This window comes from Phyllopteryx taeniolatus, chromosome 4 (assembly GCF_024500385.1).
Source record: "Phyllopteryx taeniolatus isolate TA_2022b chromosome 4, UOR_Ptae_1.2, whole genome shotgun sequence".
In the NCBI taxonomy this organism is placed as follows: Eukaryota; Metazoa; Chordata; class Actinopteri; order Syngnathiformes; family Syngnathidae; genus Phyllopteryx; species Phyllopteryx taeniolatus.
In genome coordinates, this window is record NC_084505.1 from 8,984,995 (window position 1) to 9,001,177 (window position 16,183).

The 16,183-nt window shown below is 42.9% G+C and overlaps 1 protein-coding gene across 1 annotated transcript; it reads right to left on the reverse strand.

Moving 5' to 3' along the window:
• Positions 1-194: 194 nt before the first annotated feature.
• On the reverse strand, positions 195-15,953 carry evpla (envoplakin a). Its single transcript, XM_061772343.1, has 22 exons — positions 15,795-15,953; positions 12,870-12,969; positions 12,634-12,788; positions 11,615-11,738; positions 11,389-11,520; positions 11,229-11,270; positions 10,825-10,986; positions 10,618-10,725; positions 10,214-10,309; positions 10,014-10,124; positions 9,510-9,656; positions 8,834-8,988; positions 8,653-8,750; positions 8,395-8,567; positions 6,789-6,961; positions 6,389-6,527; positions 6,100-6,293; positions 5,860-6,010; positions 4,458-4,541; positions 4,246-4,353; positions 4,062-4,154; positions 195-3,973 (listed from the first exon to the last, which is right to left on the reverse strand). Exons 1-22 carry the CDS (start codon positions 15,839-15,841, stop codon positions 584-586), a joined length of 5,982 nt encoding a protein of 1,993 aa, XP_061628327.1. The 5' UTR covers positions 15,842-15,953; the 3' UTR covers positions 195-583.
• Between the last annotated feature and the right edge of the window lie 230 nt (positions 15,954-16,183).

The window sequence follows — 16,183 nt, forward strand, 5'->3', positions numbered from 1 at the left end:
ATGGATTTTCTGCAAAATCTTTTGTTACAGCATGGATAGAAAAGCAATGATGTGGCCATGATGCCATGGCATTACTTCCAAGCACTGACTACGCTTGCTCTTTCTGATCTAACTTGAATATTTTTTTATTTAAAGCCTGGATAACTTTTTGCTTTATCTATATTTGTGTTTTATTTAAAAGACTGCACAACAGATATTATAATTTAAATTTATTGATGTGTTTTTTCATCAAGTATCAAACAAGACTCAGTTAAAAGTGAACAGTGTCAAGCATAGCCCGCAAGTAATACAGATTCCAATTCATCTTGGTAAATAGCATTGCACCATGTCCCAGTAATCCACAGTAACATTATCAGGTAGATATTTAATTTGTAATTTTATTTTCATTAAATCATAGCTTCTGCCATGTTTGGTAAACAAAGGTGACTTGGCAGCAATCTTTTTGCTTTTACAGAAAACTTGCCTGAGTCAAAAAGCCACATTTTATGCACTGTTTATGTTCGTACAATATGACCCCAAATGTATTGGCACATTTTTTCATCCATTACTTCACAAAGCAGATAACTCTAAGCTGTAAACACATTTAGAATCTTGCATATCTGTTGTATGCTGGGGTGTAACCAGACTCTTTGGAGGAGGCCGGAAGCATTAGAAGGCCAGAGATGGGGTCTGTCTTACAGCGATCCAAGGCTTGTTTGTAGTTGATCTTCTGCTTGGTGAGGGGGTCGGTGAGATCTTTCTTGTAATTGGATTCAGCTTGAATCTCTCTCATCATGGTGCTGTTGAGCATTTTGGATCCAATAGCATTAGAGATGCTGATTCTTCTGCTGCTGTTTGGATCAACTAGCCCTCCTGTCAGGTGCTGCGCTTCCATGTACCAAGTGGCACTTTCCTTTGGTATCCAACCTTTCTGTATGGCTTCTCCCACAGACAAACGCTCTTTGGTGACAGGGTCTTCCACACCAGTGTAGGCCTTTTGAGCGTTAAGGAGTCTCTGCAGCTGACTCTGATCAATGAGGCCTCTGGAAACTGCCTTGTTAACCGAGTGTCTTTCTTTGGTGGTGATATCAATGATGCCACCAGTTGCTGCCTGGGCCTCCAGAAGCTTTTGGGCTGTCGTGGTGTCGATAAGTTTACGCATGGCAGCGCTGCGTATAGTGAAGCAGGTGTCTGTGTGTGTGTCCATGATCCCAGCAATTGGATACGTTTGTGTCGCAGCGTAGTCAATTGGGCCTGACCTCACTGATGTGTTGGTCCTTGACACAAATGAGTTGAACTGGGATTTTGGCTTGCTTTCACCAGCAACCAACAAGGAAAACTCTGAGATGTGTAGTTTGCCTTGTTTGTACTTATCCAAATCAAACTGTGTCAGTCTGCCTTCCTTCAGGGCATCATTAATGGAGTACTCATTGCCACTCTTGCGATCCTGCAGTACAGATATTTCGCCATCGGGTCCCACAGAAGTAATCTCCTCCCAGTCACACTCAAGCTCCTGCAGATGAATGTACTGTTGACGATCAATCAGACGCTGCAGGTAGGCATCATAAGGAGACATGTCTTTGCCTGTATCTGGATCCAGAATGGTGATTTTGGTGGACACGTTGGTCTCTTTGGTCCTCGTTTCAGTATGTTCCTCTTTCTGCAGGCTCACCAGGAGGTCGCGAATGGTGCTGTCACGCACATGGATCCTGTCTTTTTCGTTTAGGATTTCCATCTCAAGTTGCTGGATGCCAGAACCCATCTTCATACTTCTGTTCCTGCTCATCTGTGTTCTCTCGCTCATGAGTCTACTCTGCTGGTCGAAAGACAAGTTGATGTCGTGTTTCTTTGCCTCCAATGTCCTGAGCTCACGAGTCAGGTTGTCTTTATCTCTCAATAAGGCATCTCTGTTCAGAGTTAGGCTGGTTTCTTCTCTTGAGCTGCTAGACTTGGAAGTCATCAGATGGTTTGTTTTAGCACTGAGGCGTTTGATTTGATCCTCAATGTCCTGCCTTGCAAATTTTTGCTTAGAAACCTGTTCCCTCAGGCGATCCCTCTCCGCTTCCACAGCCTGGTCTTTTTCAACACGGACAACTTCTTTGTACACTTTCTTCTCAACAGACTTTTCTTTCTGGAGGACCTCAAGCCTAAGAGTGATGTTACGGATGTCTCTCTGGAGACGCAAGATATCGCTGGTTTCCTTATCCATATCTCCTCGCAGAGCAGTTGTCAACCTCTCTAGTTTTGGGTCCCTCTCCACTTTCAGTACCTCTTCAACAACAATATTTTCTGAAACGGCAGGGGGCGCACGTTCCAGTTGGTGGATACGCAATCTGAGTTCCTTGAGTTCTGACTCTGCTATCATCCTCTTTTGATGTTCATCACTTGCTCTGAGGAGCCTCTCCTTCTCTTCCACCTTTGTTCTTAGTTGCTGTAACTCTAAATCGGTCTGACGTCGAGTCATCACTTCTTCATCCAGGGTCGTACTCAGTCTCTCATGCTCAAGCACTTGCCGCGGGTCCTTCTGTAAACGCACAACCTCGTGCACAACCACTTTCTCCTCAGGTTTTTGTCTTTCCAACAAGATATATTTGTTTTTCAGGTCAAACACCAACTCCTCAATTGAACGACGCCTTTGCGCCTCGTCCCTCAACTCTCTTCTCAGACGTTCAGCTTCTTTCTCTAAGAGAGGATCCGGTTCATACTTAACGACATCTCTGGTGAGGATTCTGGTCTCGACCTTGGACTTTTCAGCCTTCCAGCCATCTCTCTCTTTCTTGAATGTCCTCACCTGATCTTGGAGAAAGTTGTAATTGTTGTGGATTATGTTAATTTGCTCATTTAACCTTTGAATCTCTCTCTCATTTTCAGGGCTTCTTTCTTCCTTCACCACCTCTTGAAGAACTTCCTTCATTTCTACCTTGGGCTTCTGTGATCGAAGAAAATTCACCTCTGATCCTACCTTAGTGATATCCCTATCAATGACAGTGCGCTGCACATTGGAGTCTTGTATATCTCTCCTGAGGCGTAAAATTTCTACCTCTGTATTTGGATCAATCCGGTAAATCTCATTAACAATTTCCTTCACCTCAACTTTTGGTTTTAGAGCTTGAACTTCCCTGTAGCGACTATGGAGGTTCAACACCTCTTTGGACAAGGAGTTGTTTTCGATCATCTCAGTCTCCACAGATGTTCGAATCCTCTTTGATTCTGTGATGAGTTCGGGGTCTTGTTCAACCTTTTTAACTTCCTTTGTGATGATCTTGGGCTGAATGTTTGGAATCAGTCTTTCAAGGGCATTAATCTGGCTTCTAATTTGGAATATTTCATCATTTATGAGCTTAACCCTGCCTGTCTCCTCAGAAATTTCCGTCTCAAATTTCCGCAAGGATCTCAACATCTCTGGGTCTTTTTCTACTTGCACCACTTCCTTCTTAACCACCCTCTCTTTGATGAGTGGTTTCTTCTGTTGGAGAATCTCAAACTCCATCTTCATCTGCATGTGCTCAGAGTCTCTCAGTCGGATGTTATCTCTCATTCTTGATATTTCATCTCTCAGCTTAGAAGCATCTATATCTAACTGAGGGTCTTTCTCAAACTCTGTCACTTCTCTCGACAACAGTTTTGGCGCTACATTTTTTAGGTTGTCCTCAGAGAGGGCAAATTTCTTGTTATAAATCTCAACCTCACTGTGGATGGTAGTCCTTCTCCGGATCTCTTCATGGAGTGTCTTCTGAAGTTCTGTTAAGTCAACCTCCAGTTTTGGTTCACGGTAGTACTGAAGCACTTCTTTTTCCTCAACACGTTCTACTCCTTTGCGATTCCTCAGTGACATCAGCCTATCTCGAAATGCTTTTAGATTAGTCTCAACATGAAGTGTCCTCTCCCTCTCTTCCTCCAGCTCTCTGGACAAACTGTTTAGCTCAAAAGTACTCCGTTGCTGGTTTTCCAGCTGCACCTGATGTTGTGCCAACAATTGAACTTTCTCATCATTCTACAGCAAAGGAAATAACAATGAGTTAATAAATCATCCAGTGATTTGGTTTGGGTATTACTGTGTTTATCATGGCCTGCCCTCTTACTTGTAAAATGAGATTCCGGGCCAACCCCATCTGCTTTTGCCGTTGACCATTTTCAGCTAACGCCTCAGCGTAGCGGTTGACCAGATCCCTTTCCTTTGAAAGAAAGAGACAGGGTAACTTCTGCAATTTTCAAGCAAATGGCGACAATTAACAGCAGGCTATTGCTTAATCTTGTGGATGATACCTCTTTCTGAACAGCCTCAGTAAGTGTGAGCGTATATGGTCTCTTTACAACAGTGGCACCAGCATCTTCCAGCGTACCATTGAATTTGTCAATGTTGGCATCATAGTCCTGCACATCGAGAAGACGGTCCATTTTGCCTTAATGTTATTGGGCCTTACATCACTCATTTATTTCACAGTTCTGTGTTATGACCATTGCATATTATGTCTTACACCAAGTAGAGTGTGCAGGTCTCGAGACACGTCGGACACTCTGTCCATGTCATTGCCTTTCCGCTTCAGGTCGTCCATCACCCTCTGCAGTGAAGTGTCAGTTATTGATAACATTCTATCATAGTGCTATAATCGCTGATACATTACAATTGGTTAGGGTTGGCACAAGGAGGGTACTTAACAGAGATGGGACCAAGTCACTGCTTTGCACGTCATAAGTGAGTCTCAAGTCTTGAGTCGAGACAGACAAGTCCCGAGTCAATTCCCAGGTTGAGGGAGGCAACTTCCGAGTCAGGTCGCAAGTGTGCGACTTGACTTCAAGTTGAAGTCAAGACAGGCAAGTCTCAAGTCCTGTTTCAAATTCTAGGACTTGTGACTTGACTCAGGACTCGCCTGTCTTGACTTGGGATTTGACTCGGAACTTGAGGGGCAAAGACTTGAGACTCACCTGTGACTTACAAAGCAATGACTCGGTCCCACCTCTGGTACTTAAATAGAGGTTTCAAACAGCAATCTGAATAAGTCCCATTCATCTATTTACTACACCAATTGTCCTCATTTGGGTCACAGCAGAAGCCTATCCTAGCTGACTTTGGGCGAGAGGCAGTATACACCTTGCCAGTCAATTGCAGGGCACATACGTATAGGCAATCATTCACACTCACATTCACACCTATGGACAATTCAGTCTTCAATAAACCTGCATGAAGTTGGAACAACCGTAGAACAACCAACGCAAACTCCCCACAGGAAGGCCAGCGCCAAGATTTGAACCCTGAACCTCAGAACTGGGAGGCAGATGTCCTATTTACTCATCTGCGGTGTATTCTCCTTGAATACGTTAAAATTTAATCAAGCTGCATCAAAATGAAGAAAGTAAATGGAATTCTGAAAGGAAAATGAAAAAATGAAAGTACAACCCCAATTCCAATAAAGTTGGGACGTTGTGTTAAACAAATAAAAACAGAATACAATGATTTGCAAATCATGTTCAACCTATATTTCAATTCAATTCAGGGAAGCTCCTTTTATACCCAATCATGGCACGCACCTGTTCCCAATTAGCCTGTTCACCTGTGGGATGTTCCAAACAGGTCTTTGATGAGGATTCCTCAACTTTCTCGGTTTTTTTTTTGCCACCTGTCCCAGCTTTTTTGGAACATGTTGCAGCCATAAAATTCTAAGTTAATGATTATTTGCTAAAATCAATAAAGTTTATCAGTTTGAACATTAAATATCTTGTCTTTGTAGTGTATTCAATTAAATATAGGTTGAACATGATTTGCAAATCATTGTATTCTGTTTTTATTTATGTTTAACACAACGTCCCAACTTCATTGGAATTGGGGTTGTATTAAAAAGCCAACATTCCAAATGGGTCATGATGAGAGAGTATTCTCACCTCCTGCGCACTCTGCATTGCAGAGACTGAAGACGCATCATCAGTGTAGTTGATCTTGTTTTTTGGCAGGTTGTTCAGGAAAAAATTCAGGGATTTGGCTGAATTTTGGAATTCATGGTTTTTGGCACTAGCTTCTTGTAAGATGTTCTCTCTGAAAAGATGTGTCTATTGTTTAAAGCTCTGTATTGTTTGTATTGATGCATTTGATATCGGACTGCATGTGTCTGGTGGGATTCTTACCTCTCCTTCAGCTGGTTGTCAAGGTTTGCATAGCGGTTGTGGAGCTGTTTGACCTCTGATCTCTGGCGTTGGATGTCCGGACAGAACTCCTGATATCCCTGCTGCAGAGAACTGCATAGCTGCTCAGTGGCCTCCAGGTCCTGACTTAGCTTCCTCATGTCAGGCTGAATAGATGCCACAGCCTTTCGCTGTTGCTAAAAATGGCAAAGGTGACATGAATATTGTTTTCTCTTGAAAGTTTGATTGAATTTTTGTGTGGTTTAAAAGGAAATTGTAGTTATTTCCTTACATGTAGGCTGTCACTGGCAGTTTGGATGGAGTTTGGCACATCAAGTATTGGGCCATCTTCACTAAGCCTCTTCTCAAACCCTGAGATGAGGCCATCCACCTTCTTTATCTGATTCTCCAAGTTAAGGGATGCGTTTGCGCTGAAAAAAAAAAAAAAACCCACAAAGTTAAAGACAACAAAAATAGTGCCAATTATTTACTATTTGGTTGCAAAAAGGGAGAGGGAAGTCTGGGCGTCCCTGGCAAAGCTACTGCCCGCGCGTACCGACCTCGGATAAGTGGTAGAAAATGGATGGATGGATGTTTGAAAAAAAAAAAAAAGAAATTGGCATGTCTGTACTTTTAAAAAGAGAAAAGGTTTTTGTTCCTAAGCCGTCTCCCAAAACATATATCACACTTACTTCTTGTTGTAGAGGTCAGCAAGTCCAGAGATGCCATCATACTTGTTTTCAGCATTGTTCAGTTTGAGTGGCAGCGCAAAGGAGCCACTAGGATCTTTGGACAGTAAAGGCTGTAGCTCAGCCTGAGCGGCAAGCTTCTCCTGCCCCAGATCTTTTAGTGCCCTGGCAGCTTGCTACGAAAGGGGGCAAAGAAAGAAAAAGAAAAAGAAAAAATAATAATTTTTCATTTTGAAGTAATGTTTTTGTCTTTCAAGGCAATTCAATTAACTCTGCAATTTTATACTAATAAATAATATAGTAGTACAAGTACACTTCTTTAAGGGTCTTCCATGTACTGTATGACTGAACAAATTTGTACTCCTTGCAGATTTTATGTTACATAATGTTTAAAAGTGCATGTATTTTGTCAACAGTGGTTGACTTAATGAAACAAAATCCACACTCACTGAATAGCTCACCTCCTATACTACACTGCTATAAAATCTGAAAAGAACGACAATAATAAATTGTAAAAAAACATTTTCTTTTTGGCATAGTCTTCTAATGTCATCAAACAAATTAATCACTACGAGGATGTAAAATACTCTATACATCAGGTGCTTGAATTTAGAACTATGAATAATGTATAGTGTAATGTAATAAGCCACTTTACCAGCATTGGGGTTTTGTCATCTAATTTATAAATGTCTTATTTGCCTTGGTTCTCTGACCATGACTGTTGCACACGTCACCTGACCTTTGATATTTGCACATTCAATGCGTACTTGTTCGACTGTATATACTATAGTGGATGTAGCTTTTATATTGATGTTATTTTTTGTCGTCTTTTGTAGCACCCCGGGGCCTTGAGTACCATAATTGAAATCCTCTGTATGTGTTACGCATATTGAAGAATTGACAATAAAAATACCTTGTAATAATGTATCGTATGGGAGTATTGTAAATACTCGACAAAACAAATCTTTGACACCGTTCTAAATGGCTCTAGCAATTTATAATCTAGATTCTACGGCATTCTAAACAACTCCAACTTTTGAAGATTACATGTAATATGAAACCTTGTGTCAAAATGTAAAAGGTCTTATAATATTTTGTCACTTTCTTGTGTCATTTCCAGCAAAAAGATACCCCCACCAAATAATAGCCAGGATTTCACAGTTTTGTGTGTAACTGGTGGCCGACTGGTTAGAGCGTCAGCCTCACAGTTCTGAGGTGCGGGGTTCAATCCCCGTCCCCGCCTGTGTGGAGTTTGCATGTTCTCCCCGTGCCTGCGTGGGTTTTCTCCGGGCACTCCGGTTTCCTCCCACATCCCAAAAACATGCATTCATTGGAGACTCTAAATTGCCCGTCGGCATGACTGTGAGTGCGAATGGTTGTTTGTTTCTATGTGCCCTGCGATTGGCTGGCAACCAGTTCAGGGTGTACCCTGCCTCCTGCCCGATGACAGCTGGGATAGGCTCCAGCATGCCCGCGACCCTAGTGAGGAGAAGCGGCTCTGAAAATGGATGGATGGATGGTGTGTAACTGTGTGTTTATGCTATGTTGTTTGATTTTATTAATTGCTAATATATTGGGTAAATGTTAGTCCTCTGCTCATTTTTCTCACTTCCTGTTCCTTGATCCTGTTGACCAGATCTCCAGTGGGGTTGGAGCGGCTCAGTGGGGCTCGCATACGGCTCAGCATGTCTTTATCAGCGTTGGCCAGGTCGGCATTCAGCTTGTCCAACCGGAGACCCAGCGCTGCCAGTCCGGGATCCAGCGTAGGAGACGACACTGGGGCTGAACCATTAAATGGGAAGTTCATTGATTAAAAAGCTGAACAACATGTGAGGGATCTCGTATCAGTATTTGGTTTGACAATGACCTGATTGCAGAGACCTGGCCATCTCTGACTTGTGATTCTTGAGGGATTCTGCCAGAGCGGCTCTCCTCTTCTTAATGTCCCCCAGTTCACCACCCAAACTAGTCATTGAAAATATGCATTGCGTTGTACTTGTAGGTTGAATAGATCTTTGACTTCTTTTTGTGAAAGTGCTGTTACTTACAGGTCCACTTTGTTGATGGCCTCGGGATCAGGCGGTGGGATCACGAAGCAAACCCCTGGGAAGGTGTTAGTGACCCCTTTGTTGGTGATAACATCCCAGTTCTCATTGTCAGAGTTAGATTTCAAGGCGCACTTCTCGCCTCTTGACAGAGGTCCCTTGAGCAAACATAAACACAGTGAAACCCTTTTCATTGTGGGGGATACGTTTGAGACTCACTCACAATCGGTGAAAATCTATGATCTGGAGAGAACAGAATGTTTTTATATATAGTTGTACTCCTCCCACACACTTTAAACACATTTGAACTTATTAAAATGCTTTTTTTTTTTTTTTTAAACACATTGTAAAAGTATTTCAACACAAAACAACTGAAAGCATAAAATGTATTTAAAAAATACTGTATGTATTGTAGTATGTGTGTGTTAGATACTGCATGTGCCCTGGTGTGTGGGGCTAGCCAGTGGGCTCAAGCTATGGCGAGTCTCCATGTGAGTGTCTGGGCGTGAGCTGGGGCTGACAACAGCATCTGCATGAGTGTGCCCTTTGTGTTTTACTGGGGACACTGTAACAACATTAAATAAGTAATCATTTGAAAAATAGCAGTCTATACCCTGCCAGTTATGTGACACTTCCCTGACTTTCTGCCTGCTAAAATGTAAGAGTTGAAATGCTCTACCCTGTTTGTCTCCCAGTCGCAGAGGGACTCCAATGTGACCGATCTGTTTGGGGGGTTACGACGCTGCGTCAGAGGAGCAATGGAGGTGCTGCGCCTTCTCAGGTCCGCCAGCAGCTGCTCACTGTCCTGCACAGCTTTCTCTTCCGCCTGGTGCGAAACATTCGAAACACACACAAATCAGAAATATGCTTCACAAGTCATCTTGGAATTACAACCAGCGAGGTAGATCGTATACAGTAACCCTAAAACAAATTTGACTGGTATCAGTGTGTATAAGGAATGATAACAGGACAGACAATGAAAAGGAAAAGGGAATATGACAAATATAATGGAAATGCCAATAATAGGCTAATGATAAGCCTCATGTCAAATATGTGCCTTGGCTCCTAATCAAGGTTGGGAAACACTTGTTCACTATGCTGTCGGCTTTCATATGTGACATCTTACAATGTTCATAAATAATATGGAGCTGCGATCAAGACTATTCAAGCATCCCCCTCATACCTCAAGCTGCAGCATCGTCTCCGAGTTGCTCTTCCTGACCATGGGGTTCAGTTTCAAGCTATTGTTGAGTTTGCTCAGTGTCTCTGACAGTTGCTCCGTGTCCAGTTGGTACTGCATGGCCACGCGGTAGACAATACATTTGTGTCAAACACACAACAAGGTGTCTTCAGGTGGATACATGATATAAGTCTCATCATTACCTTTTTGTATTGCTCCAAATTGTCCAGGTGTGTCTCCTGACAAATGCACAAGTGGAGGAACTTCTGCCAATCGTTGCGTACGGCGTCTCTCTGAGCCTGCGAATGTGAAGTTACGCTAATAGTTGTGGCGATTCTGCGTTAAGGTCAGGGAATTCCGTGCCCCACTTGTTTGTCTTCCCTTTAATACAGAGTAGCGCTTGAATTGCAAAACTAATGCGTTTACGTACAGCATGTCTCCTCTATATTTGCACTGATTAGAATCCGTCAGGGGGAAAATCTACTTACACCCAGTGGTATATTTTTATGTCGCACTCCACACAGAGAACCAGATCATACGCATGCAGGCACACACACACGCACACACACACACACACAAGGAAAGAGTGAAGGAGTTGCTCGTGTACCTGTATGGTAGCGCTGGCAGGGTGCTTAAGCTCAATAAGTCTGTCACCTTCATCCTGGAGTTTGTTCACCTCACTCTCATGTGACAGCAGACTGTTGTTCTTGAAGTTCTGAGAATTAAAGACACATTTACCCCACGTTAGCACACAACAGTGTTTTAATCTACATAATCATGATAAATTACTGTCACAGTTTCAGTCCTTTCTGACCTCATACTGCCTGCGGACATCGGAAGGATCCACCATTCGGTCACTCCAGTCCTCCTTCTTGATCTTATCTTGCTCCTCTCCCAGGAAAGTCAGCTCCTTGTTGCAGCCCTGCATGTACTCATAAAGGCTGTTCAAGTAGTGGCCACGCCACTTGGAGGTTTCCTTTTAGAGGGGAAAACAAAACAAAACAAGGTGTGAAAAAGCAGCGCTGGACTATCAGGGCCAGCAAAGTTTTTTTTCGCATGGTATTGAAGGTTTCTATAATGGTGATGTGATAGTGGCCAGGTACTAAATGCACAACCTGCTACTGTGACACAGCAATCCTTCAAGTTCTCCTAAATTGGATATACTGATTCTAGTAGATTTCCGAATGAATCGTGTCAAATATTCAACAAGGGATTCACCAGAAGTTTGTTGTACTGTTTCTTGAGGGCTGTGTAGTTCTCCTGGAAGACAAGATGATAGAATGCATGAAATTACAAAAAAAACAAAAAAAGAAAGAGTACACACCTTCTCAAGTGTACTGTCAAGGTGAATATGTAGTGTTTGGTAACGTTACTTTACCTTGGTGCCGGCAGAGCTGACACACAGCTGCGGGTTGTAGGCCTCAATCTCCTGATGCAGGAGTTTGTGAGAAGCAATCTGTTTTTCCAATTCTGCCATGGTGGGCCCATACAGGTCACTGCTCACTTGTTTCTGAAAACGCACACACGCACACGGGAGGAATTGAATGAATGCCACTGTCATTGTCATTTGCTCAGAGGCGGTAAGACGGTGTTGTGAGACCTACTTGCTTCTCATTGAAAACAGGCGCCCAGTCGATCCTGGGCATCAGTGACACGTCGTCAATCTGCTCATAGATGTCTCGATAGAAAGTGCAGTCCTTCAGCCAACGCTCGTGGAGGTGGAGGACACTGAAAACAAAAGTACGGCACAAATACTTGAGGATGTTTTGAAGCAACGATATGTAGAAATGGTACCTTAAAATAAAACCCATAAAATCATGGTTTGTAATAAAGACTATTACCATGGCAACCTAGGATCAACTACTTTTGGTGGACCTGCCTGGACACGCTCTTTCATTAGTTGTCATTTTTTGTATGCATTGCATACATAAGCCAATGAAAAGCAACAACTAGTAGTCTAAATGTAGTACTGCACAAGTACAGTCGACCCCCGCATACTCGCAGTCCAGCACCCGCAGATTCACCTATTTGTTGATTTTTATTATTTTGATTTTTATGGGGGGTGGAAGTAACCCACATTGGTTGTGGAAAACACTTACTGGCTGTGTATCGCCGCTTATTCAAGAATTTTTGGGGGCTAAAGCAAATATATATATATATATTTTTTTTTTTTAGCGTGTCGGGAGACACACAGTATCCAATTTCACTTCATTGGTCCAAAAATTATGATTTTATCGTTGTTCATCTATCGAAGCCAGTGACATATAATGACAGGCAGAAAAATGTAATAGTCTCCCAGAGAAGACAGAATGTAATCACAATTATTGCGGCATACTACATAAACGTTTTTGTCATATTTTTGCTTGGTCGTGCACCGTGAGGTTTTTCTAATGTAACTGTAATGTGTGCTCAATAAATATTTGGAAACACTGGTATAAACACGCAATTAGCCAGCGTTGATTCCCACTTTAGGGTTGGATTTAACAATTTCATTGAAGCAAACAACAGGTCATCTGTAGGGGGAGCCATAATGTCATCTGACAATACTAAATTGACTGACATCTTGAGTGGCTTCTACGTTGGACTTTGAGTGGACGAGCGCACATGTTGTGTAACAACTCACTCGCTCTCGATCTCTCTGGCCTGCGGGTGTTTGAGCTTCTTGGCTTTGTCCACGTCCAAGAAGAGGTCCTCCAGCAGGCTCTCAGCTTCGCCCAGCGTGTCACAGAGCTCATTCTGGTGCTTCAAAGGGAGCTCTTTCCTGTCATTTTCTGCATCCTGGTGGAAGGAAACACAAGTCAGGTAGGGGGGGGGGATTTTCAAAAACTGATTGAGGGAGGCCTTTGTGTGTCTTCTTACCTCAGCCAAGAGTCCCTCAGAGCGGAGGATGTCTTTCTCCACCACGTCTGCATTCTTTTGCATCTGGGCGATCAGCAGGGCCAGGTTGCCGGGCTGGGTCCTGCAAGGTGGGGACAAAACGTCAAAGACTGGAGATCACGCCTTGTTAGTTGTCAGACGTTGGCGGTGATTGACAAGCCATGCTTGATGATGTCGTGCTGGTGTTTTACTGCAACAGCATGTGATGTGGCCCGCCATGCAATTCCAAAAACACATTTGGAAGCAATCAAGGGATCTGGTCTAGTTAAAAATGGCCGCTTCGAGAACGAAATGGAAGCCTTCCTGTCTTTTCAAGAGACTTTTTTTTTGTAGGTCTACTCTTGGTAGACCTGCCAACCAAATGTCATGTCTTCCTAAATGAAGCTGGCTTTGGGGGTTGCTTTAGTGCATTTTCCCACAAATTTCAAGCGATGGAGTCTTTTTTTTTTTTTTTTTTTTTTACAGTGATACCCACAACACTTACCAGAAAAACAAACAAACACAAATGCTCATAATATATAATAATCACAAATTCAAGACAGCAAAGAGTTTCCAAAGCGTGCTTGAAATGCTCGCCATTCCACGGAGGCCGAGTGTCACTGCTGCTGCCTCTTCTTCTTCATGTCTGCGGTGATGCGACTTGTCAACACCACACAAAGTTTGGCAGCGTAAACGTAAAGTCTCGCCTCAGCAGACAAAACACCACAGATAAAACTGTCGACTGATCTTTTCAGAAAGACCGACAAATCAAATGTCGAAAGCAAAAGTTTTCATTATTTATCAGGTTAGTATTGCTGTGCAAATGTGTCCCAATCTTTTCAGGCTGGCAAGAAATCTACTGTCAATTTTCTATTGAAAATGCATTTTGCGTTCCATAAAAGGTCTAACTTTGAAGAATTGTCCAATTGTCAACACATTGCAGTGACAGCGCGAGACTGTTTTTACTAATGGCTCCTCTTCTAAATACCTTTTTTCAACATTATTTGAAGCAAAAAGACCTAATATTGATTTAAATGAAGGATATCCTCCACGTAACCTGTTTAAAAGCTGATGTGCACCAATTACAGACAAAGAACACAGACAAAGCATTCGTTTAGTTGAGAAGTAGGAATGCAAATGTTTTTCATTTGATTTTGATGCAATATTCCTCAAGGTTTTTTTTTTTTTCATGCCGCCATTTAATTTTCATATAACAAGGAAGTCTGGTTCTTCAGCTGGTATAGTAATGTACAGGTGAGACAGCTACGCGAAGCATGCATACCCACGCACATAACACTTGCATGTCATTTCCCATTCTTTTAGTTTTTCACGTATTTCACAGCATTAAATGTCCCCTCAAAACTTACAGTGTTAGCAAAGGGCCAACATTTAAGCGAAGTGCAGAAATTCATATTTAAAGTCGAATGTGTTGTGTTTTTATAAAAATGTTGAATTGTTCAATTTCAAGTGTTTTGTGTGCATTGCTGCATGTGGCTGCATACCAAAAAAAAATGAACTGTGAGACCATGTACTTTGTGGTAAAGAGTTAATTAAATAGCCACATATAATTGAGTCAGTAATTACTATGGCGGACGACGAGCGAGGATCTGATTAGCTGCCTTGACGAACTGGATTAGGCGCATATTTGAGAAGGGTTTGTCTGCATTCTTCACCAAGATCACAGCACTGCAAACACTCCCTCATCCAAATGTGAAAACGCCCGAAAGCGCCTTAATTTCAAATTGAAGGGCCAGTGCTGCCCCAAAAGTCAAAACATCACCTTGTGATTTCAAAGAATCGTTGACAGTGATGTTAAAAGTTGTGGCATATTAAGAAACGGTGACCAGGATTAATGATCACAGAAAACTTTAACAGGTCATGATCATGAATTTTATGTTTGACAATGCTTCTAGAGTGGAAAATATTTGTCTTTTTTTTTTTTTGTTAGTGGTACAATTGTGGTTTCTGAAAAGATTTTTGTTTTGGGATTAGAATGTGTAAGTGCCCACGAAATTCGGGGTTGAGGCGGCTGTGAATGCTGTCACTATATTGTTGAGAAAGATAATGACCGTTCGGAACCATTTCATGTCAACTCCATCGAGAAGAACATTCAATGCCGCAATTAAGAAATACGGTACTATTTCTTAGCACTCCTGTCGGTCATGGGCCGTTCGAGTTGTCATCTACCCCCACCCCTCCCTTTACAGCACTCCCGATAGAGTAAATGACAGCTTGTGCAACTCACAAGTCCATCGCTTTCAAAGTATTAAGTACTGGATGTCTCTTATTAACATGACTCACGTTCCAAAGAAATCCAAGCATGGTGGACTGTTGGGTACGGTTGCAGAGCAACGCCCATATTCTGGAAAGAACAGGAACCAGTTCAAGGGCGCCACAGCCACAGCAGACTGACAGCAGGCACACAAGTGACAGATCACATCAATGTGTGTGTAGAGATACTCAGTGTTGCTTTCCAGTCGTCACTGTGCGCAATTGTCTTGGTTTATCTGTTTTGTAGCAACTGAGCCCAAAAATGTTCTCTCCCTCTGCAACCCTTGCCCAACTTCAAATAGATAGTCCACTCTTGTGTATTGGAATGTGTAAGGAAATCAACTGGGATACGCTGTGGTTGTCTACGTGCCTGCATTACTAGTTTGTACTCTCACTTTCGAACCTGAGAGTTAACGTGCATGTTGGGAAAACACGCCATCTAGTCCTTCATGCAGCTTCTCATCAGATCTGCTGACAAGACCTGATATAATGTTACCGGCTTGGAGGCATACACACACACACACACACACGGAGGAGGAGGACAGCAGCATGCTGAGGAAACGAGACTTACTCCTGGGCTCAAGTGCAACAAGAGAAAGTGAAACAAGATTCAGATACAGTATACATATAGAAAAATGTATTTATTAAAAAACATACCTGGTGCCCTTGACCGAACCTTCTTTTTTCCTAAACATCCTGGACATGGCGTGCGGGGTCGACTGAGATCCCACGGAAAACGTCTGTCCCTCTCTTACCCCTCCTTCGTGTCCGTCTCACTCGCCCCGGGTCTCCCGCTGTCAAAGTCTAAACACAGCAAAAGGCTTACCTGCACGCGTTCATATCGGCACGGGCGCACCTCCTCCCGGCCGGCCTAACAGGTGCGTCACCGCCCAGACATCCACCTTGCGCGGGGAGGACCGGACTGACCAGTTTTGCCTTCCTCCCATTTCAGGGCCCTGCCCATCCTTTTCACCAGGGGCCCATTCTCCACTACCAAGAAAATAAGTCTTTGTAGGGCGTGTTAATTGCTTCCAAACTGGTAAAGG